A 25,812-nucleotide genomic window follows, 5' to 3' on the forward strand; every position below is an offset into this window, starting at 1 on the left:
GTCTCTACTAAAAATACAAAAAAAAAAAAAAAAAAAAAAGCCAGGCGTGGGGGTACATGCCTGTATTCCCAGCTACTCAGGAGGGTGAAGCAGAAGAATTGCTTGAACCAGGGAGGCAGAGGTTGCAGTGAGCCAAGATTGTGCCACTGTACTCCAGCCTGGGTGGCAGTGAGACTCAGTCTCAAAAACAACAAAAAAGAATTTAGGGGCCAGGCATGGTGGCTCATGCCTGTAATCCCAACACCTTGGGAAGCTGAGGCAAGACATCACTTGAGCCCAGCAGTTTGAGACCAGCTTGGGCAACACAGTGAGATTTTGTCTCTACCGCGTTCCCCCACTCTCCACCAGAAAAAGAATTTAGGTACCTGAGGGTTAGAACATGGTAAGACTAGATATCAAAGGTTGGGCCAGGTGTGGTGACTCATGCCTATAACCCCAGCACTTTGGGGAGGCTGGGCTGGGAGGACTGTGTGAGGTCAGGATTTCCAGGCCAGCCTGGGCAACACAGCATGACCTTGTCTCTACTAAAATTACAAAAAAAAAAAGCCAGGCATGGTGGCATGTGCCCGCCTATGGTCCCAGATACTCTGGAGGCTGAGATGGATTCGCTTGAGCCTGGGAGGTTGAGGCTGCAGTGAGCTGAGATTGTGCTGCTGCACTCCAGCCTTGGCGACAGAGCAAGACTGTCTCAAAACAAAAAAAAAAACCTATGAAAGGTTTTGATTGGTATTCAAATTCTAAGCCATAATACATTCTACATGCTATTTCCTATCCTAGAGAGAAGATAATTTTACTTTAAAGGTTAATCAGGGCCGGGCGTGGTGGCACGCGCCTATAATCCCAGCACTCTGGGAGGCCAAGGCGGGTGGATCACCTGAGGTCAGGAGTTTGAGACCAGCCTGGCCAAAACGGTAAAACCCCATCTCTACTAAAAATACAAAAAAAAAATTAGCCGGGTGTGGTGGTGGACGCCTGTAATTCCAGCTGCTCAGGAGGCTGCGGCAGGAGAATCTCTTGAACCCAGGAGGTTGCAGTGAGCAGAGATTGCGCCACTGCACTCCAGACTGGGCAACAAGAGTGAAACTCCACCTCAAAAAAAAAAAAAAAAAGTTAATCAGCTTGGACCAAGTCACACTTGTTGAACTAGTTTCCTCAACTATAAAACTGTGACGGCCCGGGCCAGCCACGGTGGCTCAACGCCTGTAATCTCAGCACTTTGGGAGGCCGAGGTGGGCGGATCACGAAGTCAAGAGATCAAGACCATCCTGGCTAACACGGTGAAACCCCCGTCTCTACTAAAAATACAAAAATTAGCCAGGTGTGGTGGCAGGCGCCTGTAGTCCCAGCTACTCAGGAGGCTGAAGCACTCTAGCCTGGGCGACAGAGCCATCTCTTAAATAAAAACAAAAATAACCCTGCAACGGCCTGAGTCTGCTGTATGGACACTCAAATGGCAGTTACAGACATTTCTCCAAGAGTTTCAAGGCCTTACCCTCATTCTGACTCTAGGATAATTCTTAGATTGTATCCCACACAACAGTGACTTGTACCTATGTTCATCTTTATGTATTTACCACCTCATAGTAATTATTTGCATTCATTTTTATCGTATGACACTAAACTATTTGATTCTTCCAGTGGGACATTTAAAGGATGTGAGAAGACCTTGGTCTTCTCAAACACATCTGTATTTGCTCATCGAATAAATCCAGATGCTACCTAAAGCCAAGCTGGTACCTGAGCTTGTTTCTGAGATCAAAGGGAATTATCAAAATGTGAAACACCTTCTGCCTGACAATTCTGTTATCTTTAATAGGCAATTAATACTTGTCAGCCTGGACATTTTATTTCCAGTATCATGCTAAAAATCTCCTTGTTGTGTGATTCTTTTATTTCTTGACATGCACACATATATGGATCAAAAAGTATGTACAACTAGAAAAATGGACTCCAAGCAAAAATGGAAAACATGTTTCCATGAGCTTAGATTTCCTGGTATATTACTCCTAAACCTAAGGTAGAAGTAATGCATTGTTCACTTACATGCCCACTTTTCTAACCCAAGCTAAGGGCTGGAAAAAGAAACTCAGAACAGTCCCAAGTAAATATGGGAAACCATAGCAGTGATAAAACCTAAGATTTCTCAGAAATAGTTTTAAGTGGGAAGCCTCTAATCCTACCTGGACAGTGCTTTCCTGTGGGTTTCTCAGCATGAGTCCAAACCTCACAAAGCACCTTCAAAGTTTGGGCTACCCAGTATCACAAGTATAGCAGTAGGTCCAATAGCTGGATACAGGGGCCAAGGAAACAATGAAAAAACCAAATCAAGGACCACATGATGAGACTTCCCCTTGTGTTCCACAGTTGGAAGAATAAGCAGTTGGACCCTAGGTAGTTTTCCGCTTCTTGGCAGATGGCCGCTCAAATACGTCTCGTACCCCAGCTGCCTTTTGTTTGAAGAACTTTGTGTTCTGGGCACTCTCTTGGCCCCAAGCTGAGTCAAAGGAGGTGGTATCTTGATCCACAAGGTGAGTGTATTTGGTGCGACCTGAGCGTCCAAAGTTCTTGACCTGAGGGAAGGATGGATGATGAGTTATACCACCAAAGAAACCATGCCTCAGCTATCAATACATCACTTTTCTCTGTCATGTTATTAAGGTTCCCCATACCTGCATGACTTTAGGAAGAATGGTTTTATTGAAATGATCCTCCAGGGTAGGAGCGCTGAAATCTCTCTTGTATACTTCTTCATCCTCATCCTGTATTAAAAAATCTTATCAATCTTGTGGCTTTATTTCCTATATATTCAAACCACAAATTTATTAAACTCTACAATGAGGGATACAGAGAAAGCAGAGGGTATTGAGTCTTTCTTCAAGAGCTTACATCTAGTTGAAGAGATGACATTCTTTTTTTTTTTTCTGAGACGGAATCTCGCTCTGTTGCCCAGGCTGGAGTGCACTGGCGCGATCTTGGCTCACTGCAACCTCTGCCTCCCGGGTTCAAGCAATTCTCCTGCCTCAGCCTCCCGAGTAGCTGAGGCTACAGGCGCATGCCACCACACTCAGCTAATTTTTTGTATTTTTAGTAGAGACGGAGTTTCACTGTGTTAGCCCAGATGGTCTCAATATCCCGACCTTGCAATCTGCCCACCTTGGCCTCCCAAAGTGCTGGGATTACAGGTTTGAACCACTGCGCCCGGCCGAGATGATATTCTTTTTCCTTTGTTGTATTTCTCCTTTTTTTTTTTCCGCCTGAGACAGGGTCTTATTCTGATGTCCTGATGTCCAGGCTGGAGTGCAGTGGGGTCATTACTGCTCACTGCAGCCTTGATCTCCCAGGATCAAGCAATGCTCTCACCTCAGCCTCCTGAGGTAGGACTACAGCTGGGACTACAGGTGTATGCAACTATGCCTAATTTTCTCCTTGAGTGTAGACGTGTCTTGAAGGTTGGCTTATTCTCTCTGCACTCAATGTGTTTGTTTACTCACGTGACTTCAACTCTGCATAGGCCTCTCAAATCTCCAATCCTGGATTTTTTACTGGCTTTCATATATCATAAGTTGGATATTTTATTGGGACTTGAAACTCACGTCTAAAGTGAAAACCATTTATTAATACCTAACCTTTCCATATCAACCTCTTCCCTTTAACTTTTCTGTTAGTAGGACCAGCATACTCTTCGATTACCTAGATTCAAAACTGAGTAACCTCTGTGTGCATTCAATCAGTTGCCACATCTTACAAACTGTTACCACCTGGGTTATTAGTTTTCCTCTACTATCAGTCTTACATACTGTCATTGCATTGATGTTTCTAGACTGTAACTCATTATAATCTTTGCCTTGCTCAAAAACTTCAATGGTTCTCTATTAAATGAATACAACACCTAGGCTGGGCGCAGTGGCTCATGCCTGTAATCCCAGCACTTTGGGAGGCCAAGGCGGGCAGATCACGAGGTCACGAGTTCAAGACCAGCCTGACCAACATGGTGAAACTCTGTCTCTACTAAAAATACAAAAAACACTAGGCCTGGTGGCGCGCACCTGTAATCTCAGCTACACAGGAGGCCAACGCAGGAGAATCGCTTGAACCCGGGAGGTGGAGGTTGCAGTGAGCTGAGATCGTACCACTGCACTCCAGCCTGGGCGACAGAGCGAGATTCCATCTCAAAAATAAATAAATAAATAAATAAATAAATAAATGAATACAACTCCTCTGTGTAGTAATCAAGGCCAAATATTATACAGCCTTAATCCACCTTTTCAGTTCTCTTTGCCACTTCCCTTCACAGCTGATGCTTTCTGCCTCCACTCCTGCTGGTCTCCACCTGGAATGTCTTCCCACCACTCAATGTCAAAAAGTCTATATATCTTGGCCGGGCACAGTAGCTCACGCCTGTAATCCCAGCACTTTGGGATACTGAGGTGGGCACATCGCCTAAGGTCAGGAGTTCAAGATCAGCCTGGCCAACATGGAGAAACCCCGTCTCTACTAAAAATACAAAAACTAGCTGGGCATGGTGGTACATGCCTGTATTCCCAGCTACTTGGGGGACTGAGGCAAGAGAATTGCTTGAACCCGGGAGGCGGAGGTTGCAGAGAGCCAAGATTGCGCCACTGCACTCAAGCCTAGGCGACAAAAAAAAAAAAAATTATATATTTTTTATTTATTTATTTTTTGATACAGAGTCTCGCTCTGTCGCCCAGGTTAGAGTGCAGTGGTATGATCTCAGCTCACTGCAAGCTCCGCCTCCCAAGTTCACGACATTCTCCTGCCTCAGCTTCCCGAGTAGCTGGGACTACAGGCGCCCACCACCACGCCTAGCTAATTTTTTTGTATTTTTAGTAGAGACGGGGTTTCACCATGTTAGCCAGGATGGTCTCGATCTCCTGACCTCATGATCTGCCTGCCTTGGCCTCCCAAAGTGCTGGGATTACAGGCGTGAGCCACCGCGCCTGGCCCAAAATTATACATCTTAAATGCTTAAATGTTACAACCTTTTTGTCAACCCTTTCAATCTTCTACCAAATATAACATCTCTCCCGTCAGAACCCCTACAGTACTTTACTCTTACTTATGTTATAGTGATTATGTATTCTCGCTAACAGTGCTAAACAGTGACCTTTGCATAGTACATGCACTAAAGGTTACTTACTCAATGAAATAAACAACATTAGTAAGGCTGGATGCAGTTGCGCTTGCCTGTAATCCTAGCACTTTGGGAGGCCAAGGTGGGAGGAGAGTTTGAGCCCAGGAGTTTGAGACCAGCCTGGGCTACATAGCAAAACCCATCTTTACAAAATAAAAATTAGGTGTGGTGGCACACACCTGTAGTCCCAACTACTCAGGAGGCTGAGGCAGGATTGCTTGCGCCCAGGAGAATGAGGCAGCAGTGAGCCATGATTGCACCACTGCACTCTAGCCTGAGTGACAGTAATATTACAATGCTGTGATACAGATTTATAAACACATATGCTGATGGAATAAAAAACAGCACTATCTTGTTTAAGAAGGACTTTTTAAAAAAAAACTTATTTTGAGAGAGTCTTGGTCAGCCACCCAGGCTGCAGTGCAGTGGCACGATCACGGCTGACTGCAGCCTCAACCTCCTGGGCTGAAGCAATCCTTCCACCTCAGCCCCTTGATAGGTGACACTACAGGCATGGACCGCCACACCTAATTTTTGTATTTTTTGTAGAGATGGGGTTTTACCATGTTGCCCAGGCTGAACTCCTGGGCTCAAGTGATCTGCTGGCCTTGGCCTCCCAAAATGTTAAGATTACAGGCATTAGCCAATGTACCCGGCCCACCAAAGGACTTTCACATACACTTTTCTTATGTATCTTAACTAGCAATGCACTGCTTCTCTAAGAAGCTTGATTATTAAAGCTGTGAACTGCTTAAGCAAAGAAACTTTATGACAGAAGCAGTACAAGTAATTCATAATCTCCACTGAATAGTAAGCTACATCTGCTGGAAAACTACCTAAGTACACACTTCCTGCTAATCAGATAGACCTGAAACTGATTTTGGAGGGTGGCAGGGAAGCCGCCACTGAAGTTTTAATAGCATCTGCAGTGAAAGGCAGGAATTTAGTTGCAGTGGGGATATTTAGAATTTGCCACACGGCACTTGAAAAAACTAGTCTAGTTTTTGGTGCAAACTGCTTTAACATTAGGAAATAAACCATACAGGGTTAACAGATTGCTATTTTGATCTTAGTCTTTATATGAATAACAAAGATGATGGCACTCCATCTAATGGTTAGGTAATAAACCATTCTTTTGGTTAGTTACTCTTGGGTACTGTCAGTTCAGAATGAAGTGAACTAACTTTCTGCCACCCAAAAGTGAATTAATGTAAAGCTATCTGCAGAGTTTGGCTTTCACATAACCAAAACTTCTCATTCAGATATGAAAAAATGACAACTATGTTATGTGGAGGACCTAATTAGTCCACTATCTAGATCACTTCTGTATTTCATTTCCTCAGTTTATCTAAGGCTGGGGACGATGGCTCATGCCTGTATTCCTAATACTTTTGGAGGCTGAGGTGGGAGGATTGCTTGAGGCCAGAAGGTCAACACCAGCCTGGGCAACATAGTGAAACCTGACCTTTATGAAAAATTAAAAAAAAAAAGCCAGGCATGGTTGTTGCATGCCTGTAGTCCCAGCTACTCTGGAGGCTGAAGCAGGTGTATCCCTTAAGCCCAGGAGGTCAAGGCTGCAGTGAACTATAATCGCACCACTGTACCCCAGCCTGGGTGACAGCGAGACTCCGTCTCTTAAAAAAAAAAAAAAAAAAAAGTCTATTACATCATTTCCTCTTTTTGAGAGTTGGGGCCAAAAGAGAGAACAGTTGATGCTACTTCTATAATCCAATTGCTGATGCTGTTCTCTGAGTTTATATTGTTCAGAAGGAAAAAGCAAATGAGAAAGCTGACCACTGGCAAGTGGAAATAACATTCCAGAATATTCCTGAAGAGAAAAATAATTCAAAGTTTCTGAGTTATTCCTACTGCCCAATTTTCTGACTCTCTTTTCACTTCTTACCATGAAGAAGGCACCCCGGTGATAATACTTCTGTAAGAACTTGTATTTGCCCTTAACAGCTTTGTTGGTAATGACTTTGCCATTTGCCCGAAGTTCAGCTCTCCTCTCCTCCTCAGTCAGGTTTCGCATGCGTTCAATTTCTGCTTTCTCCTTCTCAAGCCTGTCCAGGGAGCAAAACAATTTATTGGTACTGTTACAGCTTCAGAAAGACCAAATTATCTGAAAATAACAGTCCCATGTCATTTCAAGTATTAGTCACCTTCTTTAATTCTAGTCATTGCCTATTAGGAATCAAGATCAGGAGCTCAATAAACAAACGGGTGAGTTAGTCTTCATTATGTTTGCTAGACTAGGTATTGCCAACTTCCAAAAGTTGATTCTAGCCCTTCTGACGTTCAGACATACTATTACTGCTGGGTTTTGCAACATTACAAATTCTCTTTCCCTAAAAGGTCTTCTTAGCTTTAAAAAAAAAAAAAAAAAATCAGTGAATTTAAAATAACTGTCTGAGGCTTTGCTGGTATTCCTTTATGTAAGTGTATCATAATCATATAGGTGCTTGCATGCCATAAACCAAAGATTACCATCATTAATTAGATTGTAGTAACTTTTTTTTTTTTTTTTTTTTTTTGCGAGACGGAGTCTTGCTCTGTCGCCCAGACTGGAGTGCAGTGGTGCAATCTTGGCTCGCTGCAAGCTCTGCCTCCTGGGCTCATGCCATTCTCCTGCCTCAGCCTCCCGATTAGCTGGGACTACAGGTGCCCGCCACCATGCCCGGCTAATCTTTTTGTATTTTTAGTAGAGACGGGGTTTCACTGTGTTAGCCAGGATGGTCTCAATCTCCTGACCTCGTGATCCGCCTGCCTCGGCCTTCCAAAGTGCTGGGATTACAGGCCTGAGCCACTGCGCCTGGCCAGATTGCAGTAACTTTTTAGCCAGTGTTGGGGAAAGAGGAGGTGATATCCCTTTTCTCAAAAAAAAAAAATGCATATATACACACAATTTTGTGTACAATTTTATTTTATTTTTTTGAGATGGAATCTCACTCTGTTGCCCAGGCTGGAGTGCAGTGGCGCGATCTTGGCTCACTGCAACCTTTGCCTCCCAGGTTCAAGCTATTCTCCTGCTTCAGCCTCCTGAGTAGCTGGGATTACAGGTGTGTGCCACCATGCCTGACTAATTTTTGTATTTTTAGTACAGACAGGGTTTCACCATGTTGGACACGCTAGTGTCAAACTCCTGACCTTGTGATCCGCCCACCTCCGCTTCCCAAATTGTTGGGATTACAGGCGTGAGCCACCACGCCCGGCCTTGTGTACAATTTTAAAGGGCACTTAGACTCCTACTCCTTCAGGTCCAGGATAAAAATCTTAGAAACTACAGGCTGAGGGCCAGGCATGGTGGCTCATGCCTGTAATCCCAGTACTTTGGGAGGCCGAGGTGGGTGGATCACCTGAGGTCAGGGGTTCAAGGCCAGCCTGGCCGACATGGTGAAAACCTACCTCTACTAAAAATACAAAAATTAGCTGGGCGTGGTGGCATATGCCTGTAGTCCCAGCTACTCAGGAGGCTGAGGCAGAACTGCTTGACTCCCAGGGGGTGGAGGTTGTAGTGAGCCAAGATTGCGCCACTGCACTCCAGCCTGGGCGACAGAGTGAGATTGCATCTCAAAAAAAACCACAAAAAAACAAAAAAAAAACCCCCAAACCAAAAAACTACAGGCTGAGGATGAAGTTATCTATTGTGTGTAGTTCATATTCAGGCAAGTTTTCTTTTTTTCTTTTTCCAGATAGAGTCTCACTCTGTCACCTAGGCTGGAGTGCAGTGGCATGATCTCAGCTCATGGCAACCTCTGCCTCCCGGGTTCAAGCAATTCTCTTGCCTCCGCCTCCCGAGTAGCTGGGAATAACAGGCACACACCACCACACCCAGCTAATTTTTGTATTTTAGTAGAGATAGGTTTTCATCACGTTGGCCAAGCTGGTCTTGAACTCCAACCTGAAGTGATTCACCTGCCTCAGCCACCCAAAGTGCTGGGATTATGGGTGTGAGCCACTACACCCAGCCTAGAGTTATCTATTGATGGTTTCCTTTGTAATCTGGGATTACCCTCGCATACCTAGTAATTTACAGGAATGAGTGATGCAGCTCAGAAATGATTCTGCTGGGGTCAGGCGTGATGGCTCACGCCATAATCCCAGCACTTTGGGAGGCCGAGGTGGATGGATAACCTGAGGTCATGAGTTCGAGACCAGCCTGACCAATATGATGAAACCCTGTCTGTACTAAAAATACAAAAATTAGCCAGGCATGGTGGCGCATGCCTGTAATCCCAGCTACTTGGGAGGCTGAGGCAGGAAAATCACTTGAACCTGGTAGGCGGAGGCTGCAGTGAGCTGAGATTGTGACACTTCACTCCAGCCTGGGTGAAAAGTGAAACTTCATGTCAAAAAAAAAAAAAAAAAAAAAAAGATTGTGCTCTAACATAGTGTAGATTATTTAAGTGCCACAAATTTTTCCCCTCACAGTATGTATGCCCCTTTTCAAAAAGTATGACTTTGCTCCTCCTCCTCTCCAAAGGTGGAGTCTGTTTCTCCACCTGCTTAAAGTTAGGTTGGCCTTGTGACTTGCTTTGACCAATATGTGGCAAGATCGATGTATGAGTTCTGGAACCGATGTGTCAGAAGACCTCACCCTCTTAGAATGGTGCCCTGAGGCTGCCATGTAAGGAAGCCAGTCTAATCCAGTGAAGGATAAGTGAGGCATCCTAACTGATAGCCACCACCTACTACTTACTAGACATGTGAGTGAAGCCCTTTTAAGTTTCTAGCCCAGTCAACCTTCCAGCTGGATGCAACTACATAAGTAAGCCCAGGTAAAATCAGTAGAGGAACTGTTCGGCCAACCTCCAAAATTGTGAAAAGTAATAAATTGTTGTTTCAAGTCACTCAATTGTGGGTTGGGTTGTACACAAGAAGAGATAACTACTAACAGTTACTAATTTTTGTGTCTACTAGGAAACTAAAGGGAGCACTGGCTGGCACTCTATTATGGACACACATCGACAAAGTGTGTTTCTCTTCCCTAATTTCACTGTAACAAGTGAAACTCATATTCCAATTATAGGAAACTCACCCAGCAGCAAGAACTCTGCAGGTGGCTAGAATGGAACTCACAGTAGGTAATGAGTCTCAGAACTATCCTGCTAGAAACCTGTTCCATCAGCAGCATTAACTCTAGGCTCATCTTTTTACTCACGCTTCTCGATCTTCTCTGTCCCTTTTGATTCTTTTTAGCTCTCGAACTTTCCATGCCTCATATTCCTCCTCATCATTTTCATCATCAGTATTGAGTGCATCCAATGCAGCCAGGGATCGCTTGTTCTCTTCCAGCTCTTTTTTGGTTTCCTCTTCGACAATCTGGATAGGGAGAACAATTCAGCTTGAACAATTCAGCTTGGACTTCCTTACTCTCCTCAGACAAACCTGATTACACTATTTCTTGTACTCCATCCTTGCAACCACTCCCCAGTACCTTGAGTGTGTACTTGCGCCTTTCCTCAGCCATGCGTTTTGCTTCCTGCTCCAGCTCCTTCTGTTTCAATGCTTCGGCTTCACGTTCTTGAACTGTCACTCGGTCCTTCCTGCATCACAGAGATCCTGTTAATTGCCCAAAGTCCTTAGAGTGGAGTGCTTTGTTCCCCTAGACCTAGTCCCATCCAAATCAGGTAAAAACCAAATAATCTTTGGCTCTGTTATTTTCAAAGAGCAAAAAACATTGAGTCATCCCAGGTCTTTTTTTTTTTTTTGAGACGGAGTCTCACTTGTCGCCTAGGCTGCAGTGCAGTGGTGTGATCTCGGCTCACTGCAACCTCCGCCTCCTGGGTTCAAGTAATTCTCTGCCTCAGCCTCCCGAGTAGCTGGGATTACAGGAGTCTGCCACCACACCTGGTTAATTTCTTTGTATTTTTAGTAGAGATGGGGTTTCACCATCTTGGCCAGGCTGGTCTTGAACTCTTGACCTCCTGATCCACCTGCCTCAGCCTCCGAAAGTGCTGGGATTACAGGCGTGAGCCACCGTGCCCAGCCATCATCCCAGGTCTTTAGAGGACTAAAATCATGTTTCTTTGAGAACTGCCTGGACAGCAAAGAACCTGTTGGCCTGTAAGTAGTAGGATTTCTAGCCATCAGGAAAGGAATAGGAATTTGCTCGTTGAGTTTAATTTTGTGCTTAAAAATATATGGCCTTGGCTTGGCGCGGTGGCTCCTGCCTGTAATCCCAGCACTTTGGGAGGCTGAGGAGGACGGATCACCTGAGGTCGGGAGTTCGAGACCAGCCTGACCAACATGGAAAAACCCCCTCTCTACTAAAAATGCAAAATTAGCCAGGCGTGGTGGCGCATGCCTGTAATCCCAGCTACTTGGGAGACAGAGGCAGGAGAATTGCTTGAAACCGGGAGGTGGAGGTTGTGGTGAGCCGAGATCATGCCATTGCACTCCAGCCTGGGCAACAAGAGCAAAACTCTGTCTCAAACAAACAAAAAAAGGCCTTGACAGATATATGCTCTATAACTGAAAAAAGAGATGTGAAAACAAACTCAGGTTCTCTGCTAACACCAAGATATTCCTCAGCAGCTAGTCTGCCAAGGGTAGAGCACTAGCAAAAGCACTTTCACTCAGTGTTTAGATTTCAGAATAGCACGACAGAAAGCAGACTTTTGTCTCCACGCCTGGAAAGTGGTAATTAAGTGGATTCAGATCTGGCTTGTTAGATACTTACTTTCGAATGAAGACTGGCTTAAGGCGAGGCTCCATCTCATCTTCACTGTCTGTGTACTCTTCATACTCAGACTCTGATTCTGACTCCTCTCCAGACCGACCCTCATCTTCCACTTCCATGACTTCCATCTCTTCATTTTTCCTCTCCTGTGCTCGCTGACGCATCATGCCACGCCGCCGCTCTATTTCCTATCAAGTCATATATATAAGCCAGTCAGTCAAATGGCCTATGGCTTTTTGTTCGTCTCATCAAACACAACAAATTCAAATGTAAAAAAATAAAACTTAGTATCATTCTATTTTTAATCCTATCCCCACAAACAAGGAACATAATCAGAGTCCTGCCAAAGCAGTGATCTCATGTATTTAAGGCTTCAACAAATGAGCACTGGCATCAACTTTTTCTTATATCCAGAAAAAAACTTCCCATGTTCCTTTATCATACCTCATCATCAATTTCCTCCTCCTCTTCTTCACTGCTGTCTTCTCGTTCCATGCGCCAAGCATCTCCTTCTACTTCTGAGTCACTCTCTCCTACCACTTCAGGTTCCACTATTTTTCGATGTCGAGCCAATCTGAAAAACAGTATCTCCAAATTTAACACCAATGTCATAAAAATGAAGTAGCATCAACCGCATTTCCATAGCCACAGAGCACATTATGTTTGCCTTCATTAATACTTAAGTTTTTTTTTTTTTTGAGGCAGGGTCTTGCTCTGTCACCCAGGCAGCAGTGCAGTGGTGCGATCTTGGCTCACTGCCACCTCTGCCTCCCAGACTCACGTGATCCTCCCACCTCAGCCTCCTGAGTAGCTGGGACTATAGGCATGCCACCACACCTGGCTAATATTTGTATTTTTTGTAGAGATGGGGTTTTACCATGTTGCCCAGGCTGGTCTTGAACTCCTGGACTTAGGCAATCTGCCTGCCTCAGCCTCTCAAAGTGCTGGGATTACAGGTGTGAGCCACCATGTCCATCCAGTATTAAAGTATTGAGGTGGGGGGAAACTGAGGTGCAGATTAAAGAAACTAAACTGGGATGTCAGAGCGAATAGTCAAGTTGGGCCTGAAATACTAAACGTATGCTGAGGCATCCTGGGGCACCACAGCAAGCCAGCAAACTCATAGGGATGCATTGGGATTTTTTTGAGACAGAATCTCACTCTGTCACCCAGGCTGAAGTGCAATGGCATGATCTTGGTTCACCACAACCTCCGTCTCTCAGGTTCAAGTGATAATCCCTGCCTCAGCCTCCTGAGTAGCTGGGATTACAGGCACGGCGCCATCACACTCAGCTAATTTTTTTATTTTTAGTAGAGATGGGGTTTCGGCATGTTGGCCAGGCTAGTCTTGAACTCCTGACCTCAGGTGATCCGCCTGCCTAGGCCTCCCAAAGTGCTGGGATTACAGGCGTGAGTCACCGAGCCCGGCCTGCACTGGGATATTTTTAATAGCTCAAGATAATTCAGTTTCAACATTAAGTCACACTACACTCCTTTCGAGAATATCGTATCTTTGTGAAACTGGGTTTTGGTGGCTGCTGTGATAAAAGGTAAAAGAAAGTATAGTGTGAAAATCAATATAAAACAAGACATGAAAAAGTGACAGTGCTGATTCCAAGGTTTAAAAGGCTGTCAGTGTCCAACAGGCAAACAAATTCCACTAGTAACTATGGTTATGTGAGAATGAATAAAAGTGTTTTTTTCCCCATGGGCACTGTAATTTTCTTTTTTTTTTTGAGATGGAGTCTCGCTCTGTCACCCAGGCTGGAGTGCAGTGGCATGATCTCGGCTCACTGCAGTCTCCGCCTTCCAGGTTCAAGCAATTCTCTGCCTCAGCCTCCCAAGTAGCTGGGATTACAGGTGCCCGCCACCATGCCTGGCTAATTTTTTTGTATTTTTAGTAGAGATGGGGTTTTACCAAGTTGGCCAGGCTGGTCTTGAACTCCTGACCTCGTGATCCACCCGCCTCGGCCTCCCAAAGGGCTAGGATTACAGGCGTGAGCCACCATGCCTGGCCATGGGCACTGTAATTTTCAAGTGGCAAAGTTATTAGGACATAAATACTTACTAAGTTACTTGGCTCTAACTACTTAATAACTAAAATAAACAGAACTGTTTTGGCCCAGGAGCTCTGTGAAAAAACTCCTGGGATAATTATGAACAGTGAAAGTTCAGGACCCCTGGCCTACTCTATAAAGCAATGTCTCAATCAATATATAACATACAAAATCCCTCACTGGGAGGCTCTCTTTCTACCATGAGACCTTTATGAGGTCTTTTCTCCTACTTCAGTGTCATTTCCCCTTATTAGCATTTAGAGTAAGTAGATGTATAAAATCAATTTACCAAAGTTTATAAAACATCTTTGTGCTAAAAAGACTCCCCTCAACAGCCAACAAATGGTCTGTGTTTTCTATTCCCATAAGGAGTTGAGTAGGTCCTTTAGGCCAGAAGTAACCTGCTGTTGTCTGAAGCTGCCACCTTTGTAACTTTGGTCATGTAACTTTCTTAGCCCGTTTGTGCTCCTAGTTTCCTCCTTTTGTGAAATGGGGATAATAGCACCTATTTCATAAAGTTATTGTATGGATTACAAGAATTAGCAAATGTAATCTACTTGATAGTACTATTCAAATATTAGCTATTATTATTATTATTAAGCTGTAGAGGTTCATGTTCAAGTAAAAACACAATCATAGACATTACCTCTCTTCCACATCTTCACTAATACGGTTCTGTAAACGCCGTAGCCGGGGGTCACTGGATGAATCCTCCTCCTGTTCCTCAGGCTCTGCTTCTTGTTCTTTGGCTTTCTTAATGAACTGAAATTCTTCATCCTCCTCATCTGAGGACTCCATAGGGGCATAGTCTGGCCTTTTTCCGGACACATAACGCTTTACCTTCACTTTTTCCATTGAAATCTCACCTGGGCGAGAAAGGTAACTTATGTTTCAGTAGCCTCTTTCTCAATGTGCTTCAACCCATCATGGCCTTTGCAAATAGAGCCCTTTATTCATAGTAGACAAGAGTCTAAGCAGGAGAAGAAGAGAGCCGCTACCCAACCATCTATTCATCTAATGGTGTTTTCCTACAAAGGCCAAGTCATGAGACTGCATCCTTGTGAAAGCCAACACTGATGATAATGAGGCTTACCTTGAGTACAATGAAGTAGAGGAAGGTAGGCAGTGAAACAGTAGAAAAAAGTCCCCCCCAAAAAGGCAGACTGCATCCATCACAAATTCATGGTATCCCACCTCAACTATACCCTTAAACAAATTATTTGTAACACTGCCCAGCACATAGTAAGGGTAATTTCTGCAGGAACATAAAACTAAAATGCTGCTCAGGCATTCTTGTAGTTCCCTCTGGAATTTCTATGGCAGCCTTTATAACATATTGCCACATGACTCAATATTCTAATCTTACCTATTTCTACCTTCTTTTCCTTTACCTTATGTGTTATCAAACATGCAAGAGTATGTAATCTCTTACAAATACCTTTTTTTTTTTTTTTTTTTGAGACGGAGTCTCACTCTGTCGCCCAGGCTGGAGTGCAGTGGCGTGATCTCGGCTCACTGCAACCTCCGCCTCCGGGTTCAAGTGATTCTTCTGCCTCAGCCTCCTGAGTAGCTGGGACTACCAACGCGTGCCACCACGCCCAGCTAATTTTTTGTATTTTTAGTAGAGATGGGGTTTCACCGTATTAGCCATGATGGTCTTGATCTCCTGACCTCATGATCCGCCCACCTTGGCCTCCCAAAGTGCTGGGATTACAGGCGTAAGCCACAGCACCCAGCCTACAAATACAAACAATTCTAGTGAACAAAGAGAGACAGTGAAAACTAACCAACTTATTTTATGAGTATAACCTTGATAACCAAATTGGACAGTTCAAAGGAAAACTTTAGGTGGATTTCACTTACACACACAAATACAAAAATACTAAATAACGTAAGAGCAAATTTATCCCAGCAATATAAAAACTACCGAAAAAAAAAAACCCCTAAGCCAGCACAACTTATCAGAATTTAGCCCAAGACTAGAAGGATAGTTTGACCTTAGAAAATTAATGAGGGGGCCAGGTGTGGTGGCTGAAGCCTGTAATCCCAGCATCTTGGAAGGTTGCGGCAGGAGGATTGCTTAAACCCAGGAGTTCGAGACCAGCCTGGGTTTAGACCTTATCTCTACTAAAAATAAAAAAAATTACCCGGGCATGGTGGTATATGCCTGTGGTCCCAAGCTACATGGGAGGCTGAGGTGGGAGAATCACTGGAGCCCAGGAGGTTGAGGCTGTGGCAAGCCATGACCACACCAAGGCACTCACTTCAGCCTGAGTGATAGAGTGAGACCCTATGTCAAACACAAAAATATATATAGCTGGGCACAGTGGCTCATGTCTGTAATCCCAGCACTTTGGAAAGCCAAGGTGGGCAGATCAGTTGAGGCTAGGAGTTCGAGACCAGCCTGGCCAACATGGCAAAACCCCGTCTCTACTAAAAATACAAAAATTAGCCAGGTGTGGTGGCACAGACTTGTTAATCCGAGCTACTCAGGTGGCTGAGGCAGGAGAATCACTTGAACCTGGAAGGTGGAGGTTGCAGTGAGCTGAGATCGTGCTACTGCACTCCAGCCTGGGCAACACAGTAAGACTCTGTCTTTAAAAACAAAACAAAACAAAATTCCAAAAAAAAATGTATGTAGATAGATAGATAAACAATGGGAGGGAAGCAATATACTATTTTTACTTTTTTAAATTTTATTTTTGTTATTTTTTAAAAGGTAGAGAAAGGGTCTTGCTGTGTTGCCCAAGCTGGCCTTGGACTCCTGGCCTCAAGTGATACTCCAGCCTCAGTCTCCCAAACTGCTAGGATTACAAGTGTGAGCCATCTCTCCTAGCCTACTATTTTTTAAAGTCACATTTTTAAAAAATAATAGATAACAGCAGACTTTATACTTAATGATAAAACAATAGAACCATCTATTTATTTATTTATTTATTTATTTGAGATGGAGTCTCGCTCTGTTGCCCAGGCTGCAGTGCAGTGGCATGATCTCGGCTCACTGCAACGTCTGTCCCCTGGGTTCAAGCAATTCTCCCTGCCTCAGGCTCCTGAGTAGCTGGGATTACAGGTGCCCACAACCATGCCTGGCTAATTTGTGTATTTTTTAGTAAAGACAGGGTTTCACCATGTAGGCCAGGCTGGTCTTGAACTCCTGGCCTCAGGTGATCCGCCGGCCTCAGTATCATAAAGTGCTGGGATTACAGGTGTGAGCCACCGTGACTGGCCAGAAGCATTCTCTTTAAAAATCAGTGGGCATCCAGCCAGGCATGGTGACTCACGCCTGTAATCCCAGCACTCTGGGAGGCCAAGGCCGAGGGATCATAAGGTCAGGAAATCGAGAACATCCTGGCTAACACAGTGAAACCCCATCTCCACTAAAAATACAAAAAAATTAGCCAGGCATGGTGGCGAGTGCCTGTAGTCCCAGCTACTTGAGAGGCTGAGGCAGGAGAATGGCGTGAACTTGGGACGCGGAGCTTGCAGTGAGCGAGATAGCGCCACTGCACTCCAGCCTGGGCAACAGAGCAAGACTCCGTCTCAAAAAAACAAAAAACCAAAAAATTAGCCGGGTGTGGTGGCATGCACCTGTAGTCCCAGCTACTCAGGAGGCTGAGGCAGGAGAATGGTGTGAACCCGGGGGCGGAGTTTGCAGTCAGCCGAGATCGCGCTACTGCACTCCAGCCTGGGCGACAGGGCGAGACTCCATCTCAAAAAAAAAACAAACAACAACAACAACAAAAAAACCAGTGGGCATCCTAATGTTGTCCCTATCACACCTTCTAGTCAACACTGTATTACGGTTCTAATTTGGGCAATAAGGAAAAGTTATAAGGATTTAAAAGGAAGAAACTGCCATAATTTGCAGATTATATGGTTGTCTGTAGAAAACACAAGATAATAGATAAAAGAGTTCAGAAAAAATGCTAGATAAAAAACAAAAATAAGCATACCTGTACATTAGCTACATATAATTAGAAAGTACAATTTTATTTTTATTTATTTATTTTCTTGAGAGAGGGTCTCACTCTGTTGCCTAGGGTGGAGTGCGGTGGCGCAATCATGGCTCACCGCAGCCTCAACCTCCTAGGCTCAAACCATTCTCCTGCCTCAGCCTCCCAAGTAGCTGGGACTACAGGTGTGCAACACCATGCCGGTTTAATTTTTAAAATTTTTTTGTACAGACAAGGTCTCACTATGCTGCCCAGGCTGGTCTTGAACTCCTGGACTCAAGTGATCCTCTTGCCTAGGGCCTCCCAAAGTGCTGGGATTACAGGCGTGAGCCACCATGCCCGGCATATTTTCTACTTTTTGAGAATGGGTCTCACTCTGTTACCCAGGCTGGTGTGCATTGGTATGATCACAGCTCACTGCAGTCTCAACCTCCTGGGCTTAAGTGAGCCTCCCTCTTCAGCCTCTCAGTAGCTGGGACTACAGACAGGTACCGCCCAGGTAATTTTATTTTTTTGTAGAGCATTGTATTTTTTGGGGTCTCGCTATGTTGCCTAGGCTGGAGAAAATACAGTTTTAAAATACCACTAACGGTCACAAGTAATCTATAAGATACTGTGGAATAAATCCAACAAACAATGTACAAGGCTTTTAGGAGGAAAAATATATAATTTTATTGAAAGATAAAAAAGATGTAAATAAACAGAGAAATATTTCATGTTCAAGGATGAGAAGATGGCAACTGCACCTGAATTAACCTATAAATGTATAATCTATCATTTTAATGCAATTCCATTAAAAGTTGTCTCCAGGCTTATTCCAAAATCATATGGAAGAATAGGAGGCCCCAAAATGCCAAGACAATGCTGAAGAAGAATAAAGCTGACGGGGGTGGGGAAGAAGGGGTGGGGCATAGTTTACCAGATATGTCAGTGACCCAGGAAGTACACAGAGATCAATGGAACAGAGAGATGAAAAACAAACTTATATGAGAACTTGAGTATATTATAGGGATGGCATTAAAAATCAGTAGAGAATGGATGGGGTGAGAAGGGACAATTGGCCAACCATATAGTAAAATTAGACCTCTAACTTCCACCACAGACACAAAAATTCCAGATGGATTAAAGACCCAACTATGAAAAACTTATCTTAAATATTTACCTTCCCTACTGGACTGTAAGCTCTCTAACTTATAATCTGTCTGGTATAAGTGTGTATTCAACTCAATTTAATATATACAAACACTCAGAAGATAGAAAACCTTTACAATATGAGTATCTGTGATCTCAGTGCAGGGAAGGATTATTTCTTAAACGATATACAAAAAAAAGCTAAAACCATAAAAGATAAAGTTGATAAATCTGATAACACTAAAACTAGAAATATCTGTGTAAGAGAAGACTCCATAATTAAAAGACAAGCCAAAAAATGGGGAAAAGTATACTATAGATTTGGAATATATAAAAACAAAGCAAACAGAAAGTGGGTAACTGACAGAAACAGGTAATTCACGGAAAAGAAAACCTAGAGAGCTTATGAGACACATGAACAAGATGCCCAGCATCGGCTGGACGCAGTAGCTCTACGGTGAGCCGAGATGGAGCCATTGCACTCCAGCTTGGGCAACAAGAGTGAAACTCTTTCTCAAAAAAAAAAAAAAAAAAAAAAAAAAAAAAAAGCCCAGCATCACTAGTAATCAGGGGAATGCAAATTAGAATAATGAAATACCATTTCACACCTGTTAGATTGGGCAAAAAATGTAAAAATCTGATACAACCAAGTGTGTAGATGATGAATATATGGGAAATAAAGCTCTTAGGTTCTTGAAGTTTGTTTTCTTTTTTTTTTTTGAGATGGAGTCTTGCTCTGTTGGCCAGGCTGGAGTGCAGTGGCGTGATCTTGGTTCCACGAAACCTCTGCTCCTGGGTTCAAGCGATTCTCCTGCCTCAGCCTTCCAAACAGCTGGGATTACAGGCGTGCACCATCACATCCGGCTAATTTTTGTATTTTTAGTAGAGACGGGGTTTCACCATGTTGGCCAGGCTGGTCTCGAACTCCTGACCTCAGGTGATCCACCCATCTCGGCCTCCCAAAGTGCTGGGATTACAGGCCGGAGGCATCGTGCCCAGCCTTTCTTTTAAGAGACAGGGTCTTGATCTGTTGCTCAGGCTGGAGTGTAATGGCACAGTCATACCTCATTGCAGCTTTGAACTTTCGAGCATAAGTGATCCTCCTGCTTTGGCTTGCCCCAAGTAGCAGGAGCACATCACTACATCCCGCTAATTCTTAATTATTATTATTATTATTTTTGAGACGAAGTCTTACTCTTGTCCCCCAGGCTGGAGTGCAATGGTGCGATCTCGGCTCATTGCAACCTCCGCCCCCCGAGTTCAAGTGATTCTCCTGCCTCAGCCTACCGAGTAGCTGGGACTACAGGCGCCTGCCACCACGCCTGGCTAATTTTTGTATTTTTAGTAGAGACAGTTTCACCATGTTGGCCAGGTTGGCCTCGAACTCTTGACCTCAGGTGATCCACCCGCCTCGGCCTCCCAAAGTGCTGGGATTACAGGCATGAGCCACCGCACTGGGCCCTAATTTTTATTTTTATTTTTGCAGAGATGGGGGGGGTCTCGCTATGTTGCCCAAACTGGTCTTGAACTCCTGGCCTCAAGCGATCCTCCTGCCTCAGCCTCCCGAAGTGCTGAGATTACAGGTGTGAGCCACTGTGCTCCACAAATTCTTATGTTCTTACAACTTACTTTGGGGAGCAATTGGCAACAGGTACTAAATAAAGCTAGTATTGGCTACAGAATGACAATTGCAGAACTTTCTTTTTTTTCTTTTTTTGAGAGAATCTCACACTGTGGCCCAGGCTGGAGTGCAATGGTGCGATCTCTGCTCACTGCGACCTCCACCTCCCGGGTTCAAGCAATTCTGCCTCAGATTCCCAAGTAGCTGGGACTACAGGCACCCACCACCATGCGTGGCTAATTTTTTGTATTTTTAGTAGAGACGGGGTTTCGCCATGTTGGTCAGGCTGTCTCGAACTCCTGACCTCAGGTGTTCAGCCCGCCTCAGCCTCCCCAAGTGCTGGGTTTATGGGCATGAGACACCGTGCCTGGCCGCAGTACTTTTTTAAACAACGGGACAACCACCTGCCTCTCAGTAGGGAATAAACGGTGGATTACAGTTTATTTTATACAATGGAATTCATAAGCTGTTAAGATGAATGAATTAGATGTATAGGGAGCCAAAGATAATTCTCAAAAGCCATGTTGAGACTAGACACGGCGGCATCTACTTGGGAGGCTGAGGCAGGAGGACAGTCTGAGCCCCAGGAGTTCGAGTCCAGCCTGGGCAGCATAAGCAGACTTCTATGGACAACAAAAGAGGGACTGTATCCCGCACAATGCCCTGCCAACAGGCATTCTCTATCTATCTATCTATCTAGCCTGATATTATATACATATTGATATATACTTAAGTCCTAATTATTAGATTAATAATATACTTAAGTTCCTAAGTAATTCACTAATAATAAATTCTAGTAATTATATGTAATTAGTGATATTCTAATCATAATATATATTAAACTAATACATATATTCTAGCATATATGTATTAGACATATATATTCTGATATATACTTAAGTTCCTAAGTAACTAATATTTTTATATATGTAATATATATCATACATATGTAACATTAGTCTAAGGAATCTGTGGAGGCTAACAGAAGAGAGGTGCTTGCTGAATACTAGAGCAGGCCACAGGAACAAGATCGGATGCAAGTGGGTGGGGGTGGAAAGATCGAAGAATCTGGCAGCCAGCTCTCAAGAGCTGGCGGGGTTGGAGTGGTCTGTCCGGGAGAGGTCTGGAGGTTGCTGGGACCGGAAGGAGTTAAAATTCGACTGGGAAGAGGGTGTTAGCAGCGTACCTTTCTCATTGCGAACCGGGACGGCCCCAGCCGTAGACTGAATGGGCGGTTGCTTCATGAGAGCGCTTGGGACCGACATGTTGATGGCAGCGACGGTGATTCCCGAAACTTGACTAATTCCAAACAGTGAACACCAACAACGTCAACGAAGAGAAGAAATTCCTTCCACTTAAGTCCACGAACACAGCTGTGCGACTGATAAGAGAAACTACTTACGGCTGAACTAGATAAACCGGAAATACGTAACGAGAGGATTGTGGGATGGTGGAGGACGTTTAGGCGACCACAGCTAGGAAGTTGAGTCGGTTTCTGCGCATGCTCATTGGCTGCCCGCATGTCTTCTACGTCGCAAAATTTGGAAGCCGCTTTTGGCGGGAAATTTTGCTTCCTTTGGGCTTTGCTGTTAGGACCCTGCGGTGAGGAAGGTTCGAATGAAAGATTTTACGTGTTAGCTTGGTTTGAAGCCAAGAACGGTGTAGTGAATAAGAAACTCAGGCGACAGTGAGTTACTGTTTGGGTTGTTAAAGGCTCAGAATAAGTAGAGTTTGATGGAATAAAAATCTTGCCAGTAGTATCCGATTAGCTTAGTTCGTAAGGCCAGGGTGGGCTGTGGTGCGGTATTTGGTGTCACAGGGCAGGTGGTGCTGATTTAGGCCAGTGACCAAAAAAAAAAAAGAAAAATCTCCCGAGGAGCCTGGGACATTGCCTGCCTGAAATCCCAAAACTCCACTTTTTTAGGCTTTCAGGTTTTTCCAGTTTCTGGAAACTAACTATTAAAATACATTCCTGGCTGGAAAATGTTTGTATTTAAATATCTAAGTAATTATTATTCTTTTGAGACGGTCTTCTTCTGTCACCCAGGCTGGAGTGCAGTGGCTCGATCTCAGCTCACTGCAGTCTCCACCTCCCGGGTTTAAGCAATTCTCGTGCCTCAGCCTTCTGATTAGCTGGGATTACAGGCGCCTGCCACCACACCCTGCTGATTTTTGTATTTTTAGTAGAGACGAGGTTTCACCGTGTTGGCCAGGCTTAAGGGATCCGCCCACTCCGGCCTCCCACAGTGCTGAATGTTGGCGTGCGCCACCACTCCCGGCTAATTTTTGTATTTTTAATAGAGGCAGGGTTTCGCCATGTTGCCCAGGCTGGTCTTGAACTCCTGACCTCAGATGATCCACCTACCTTGGCCTCCCCAAAGTGCTGGGATTACAGATGTGAGCCACCGCACCCGGCCTATTTAAGAACCCTTTAAGGACTTACAGGGTAATAACAGAAGCAGCTCCAGTTTACAAGCTGAGTCGTGTTAAAAAATATATATATATACATTGGCTAATTGGAAAGTCAGGACACATTTCACAGTAGAAAGGACTTTATAACTGCGGGGGAGACAAGGGACAGTAGGAACAAAGTCTTGAAGTCTACAAACAGTATGTTTTATACAGGACACCATGAAAAGTTTGGTTTTATCAGTAATTTTTGAGTCATGAGGGGCCTTGAAGTTGCTGTTAATATGATTAACCCAAATTACTTCACCTGTGTTCTACAATTGGGCCTTGAGTGGGAGAAGAAATGAAACTGGACAAATCTCAGGCAAGGAACAGTGTGGGACCCAACTAAGCAACCAAGGAAACAGTTTTGGGCTAGAAGGAACCTTAAAGAGAATAGCCAGAATCTTATTATTTATAAAAGAGGGTCTTGCTCTGTCGCTCAGGCTGGAGTTCCGCGCAATCACGGCTCACTGTGGCCTCATCCTTCTAGGTTCAAACCATTTTCCCACCCCTGCCTTCCGAGTAGCTGGGACTACAGACGTACAACACCACGCCGGGCTAAATTTTGTATTTTTTGTAGAGATGGGGTCTCACTATGTTGCCCAGGCTGGTTTGGAACTCTTGGGCCCACGTGATCCACTCCTCTTGGCCTCTCAAAGTGTTGGGATTACAGGCGTTAGCCACCGCTCCCGGCCTGCTAGTGTTTTTCAAAGCGACATCCCAGTACCACCAGAATCAAAATCACCAGTCAAACGTAAAAATGTCAGTTCAGCCCCAGGATATCCCTAAAGAATTTGAGTCTAGGGCTTTAAGACAGCATTTTTTTTTTTTTTTTTTGAGACGGAGTCTCACTCTTGTTGCCCAGACTGGAGTGCAATGGCGCGATCACAGGCAACCTCTGCCCCCTGGGTTCAAGCAATTCTGCTTCAGCCTCCTGAGTAACTGGGATTACAGACACGCGCCACCACGCCTGGCTAATTTTTGTAATTTTAGTAGAGACGGGGTTTCGTCATGTTGGCAAGGCTGGTCTCAAACTCCTGACCTCAGGTGATCCGCCCGCCTCAGCCTCCCAAAGTGCTTGGGATTACTGGCGGGAGCCACCGCGCCCGGCCAAGGCGGCCTTCTTAAGAAGCGCGCCTAAAACCCCAACTTCCCGCTCTGGCGCTGCGGCCGCTGGGGATCTGAGTGGGCTCCGCCTCGCCTCGGCCCCGCCCCTCCCGGCCTCCCCGCCGCAATCTTGGCGGGAAGGCGCCGGCCGCTAAGAAGCCGAAAGATGTCCAGGTCGGGCGCGGCGGCTGAGAAGGCGGACTCCAGACAGCGACCCCAGATGAAGGTGAGAAACGGACTGGTGCTTCCAGGTGTGCTCCTGCCTCGGTTTTTGTGAGGGTTATGCGGGACACAGGCCCGGGAGGTCGAGGGCACCTGGCACCGGGGGTAGGCGGGGGAATCCCTGCCCTGAGGCCTTCAGCTTTGATGAAAGGTTCTTATCAATAACCCTAGAAATAGTGGGAGAGTCACATCTGGGATTCCCTTTCTTCAACCTTCTTCGTTTTCTTCTGCCACAGTTATGATCACACTCTAAATAATTCCAGACAATCCGCAGCTGACAGTTGGGGTATTTGCCCCAGTCACAAATGCTAGTCATTATCATTATTGGTCTGGAAAACTCTTATGGACAAATGTGCCCACTAAGTGAATTCTATTGAGGTTAAGGTTAGTGAATTATATATCTAGATTTTGGAGGGGAAAATAAGTTTTCTTACAGGGTGTCAATTCGGATTTATTTTTTTGAGCCTAAGCCTCACTCTGTTTCCCAGGCTGGAGGGCAGTGGTGTGATCTCGGCTCACTTCAACCTCCGTCTCCCGGGTTCAAGCGATTCTTCTGCCTCAGCCTCCTGAGTAGCTGGGACTACAGGCGTGTGCCACTATGCCCAGCTAAGTTTTGTATTTTTAGCAGAGACGGGAGTTTCATCATGTTAGCCAGGATGGTCTCGATCTCCTGACCTCGTGATCCGCCCGACTGGGCCTCCCAAAGTGCTGGGATTACAGGCGTGAGCCACTGCACCTGGCCTCAATTTGGATTTATATTGTCATTGGGAAATGGGAATTATTAGATCTGTTGGGGATCCTGTAAGAAAAGGCACAGGACTTGGAATTCTAATATTCTGTTTTCTTTTGTTGATCTGAATAGGTAAATGAATATAAAGAAAATCAAAACATCGCTTATGTGTCTCTGAGACCAGTACAGACTACAGTTTTAATAAAAACAGCTAAGGTCTATCTTGCCCCCTTTTCACTCAGTAATTACCAGCTAGACCAGCTTACGTGCCCCAAATCCCTATCAGAAGAGAATTCTAACAATGAAGTGGCATGTAAGAAGACTAAAATAAAGAAAACTTGCAGAAGGATTATACCTCCAAAGATGAAAAACACATCTTCCAAGGCAGAATCCACGCTGCAAAATTCATCCTCAGCTGTTCATACTGAAAGTAACAAGTTACAACCCAAGAGAACGGCAGATGCGATGAATCTCAGTGTTGATGTGGAAAGTAGTCAGGATGGAGACAGTGATGAAGATACCACACCAGGCCTGGTAAGCACTTAATTAGTAGCTTGTTCTAGTTTCTCTTTTTTGAAATTTGAAGTTCTGATAAATCGAAGTTTTTCAAGGATCTCTCTGGTACAAACAAATTATTTCATCATCTAATGTAAGTATAAATGTAATAATAAATTTTTATTATTTTTAAGGTTTAACAAATAACTTC

The 25,812-nt window shown here is 44.6% G+C and overlaps 2 protein-coding genes across 4 annotated transcripts in view; one reads left to right on the top strand and one right to left on the bottom strand.

Moving 5' to 3' along the window:
* Nucleotides 1-1,873: 1,873 nt before the first annotated feature.
* On the bottom strand, nucleotides 1,874-22,073 carry MFAP1 (microfibril associated protein 1). The gene is made up of 9 exons (XM_002825391.6): nucleotides 21,783-22,073; nucleotides 14,538-14,757; nucleotides 12,279-12,408; nucleotides 11,835-12,022; nucleotides 10,590-10,698; nucleotides 10,314-10,474; nucleotides 7,056-7,215; nucleotides 2,670-2,759; nucleotides 1,874-2,570 (listed from the first exon to the last, which is right to left on the bottom strand). The coding sequence occupies exons 1-9, from the start codon at nucleotides 21,859-21,861 to the stop codon at nucleotides 2,388-2,390; spliced, it is 1,320 nt and encodes a 439-aa protein (XP_002825437.3). The 5' UTR covers nucleotides 21,862-22,073; the 3' UTR covers nucleotides 1,874-2,387.
* Nucleotides 22,074-24,204: 2,131 nt separating this feature from the next.
* WDR76 (WD repeat domain 76) overlaps nucleotides 24,205-25,812 on the top strand; it is a 42,152-nt gene continuing 40,544 nt past the window's right edge. Inside the window, exons 1-2 of one of the 3 annotated variants that reach the window (XM_024232939.3) lie at nucleotides 24,205-24,380; nucleotides 25,239-25,640. In XM_024232939.3, the coding sequence (XP_024088707.1) occupies nucleotides 24,321-24,380; nucleotides 25,239-25,640 (462 nt within the window). In that variant the 5' untranslated portion in view covers nucleotides 24,205-24,320. Of the gene's footprint in view, nucleotides 24,406-25,238; nucleotides 25,641-25,812 lie in introns of all 3 variants that reach the window. The other 2 variants (XM_024232940.3, XM_054532725.2) reach the window with 2 other exon arrangements.

This window comes from Pongo abelii, chromosome 16, assembly GCF_028885655.2.
Source record: "Pongo abelii isolate AG06213 chromosome 16, NHGRI_mPonAbe1-v2.0_pri, whole genome shotgun sequence".
Lineage (NCBI taxonomy): Eukaryota > Metazoa > Chordata > Mammalia > Primates > Hominidae > Pongo > Pongo abelii.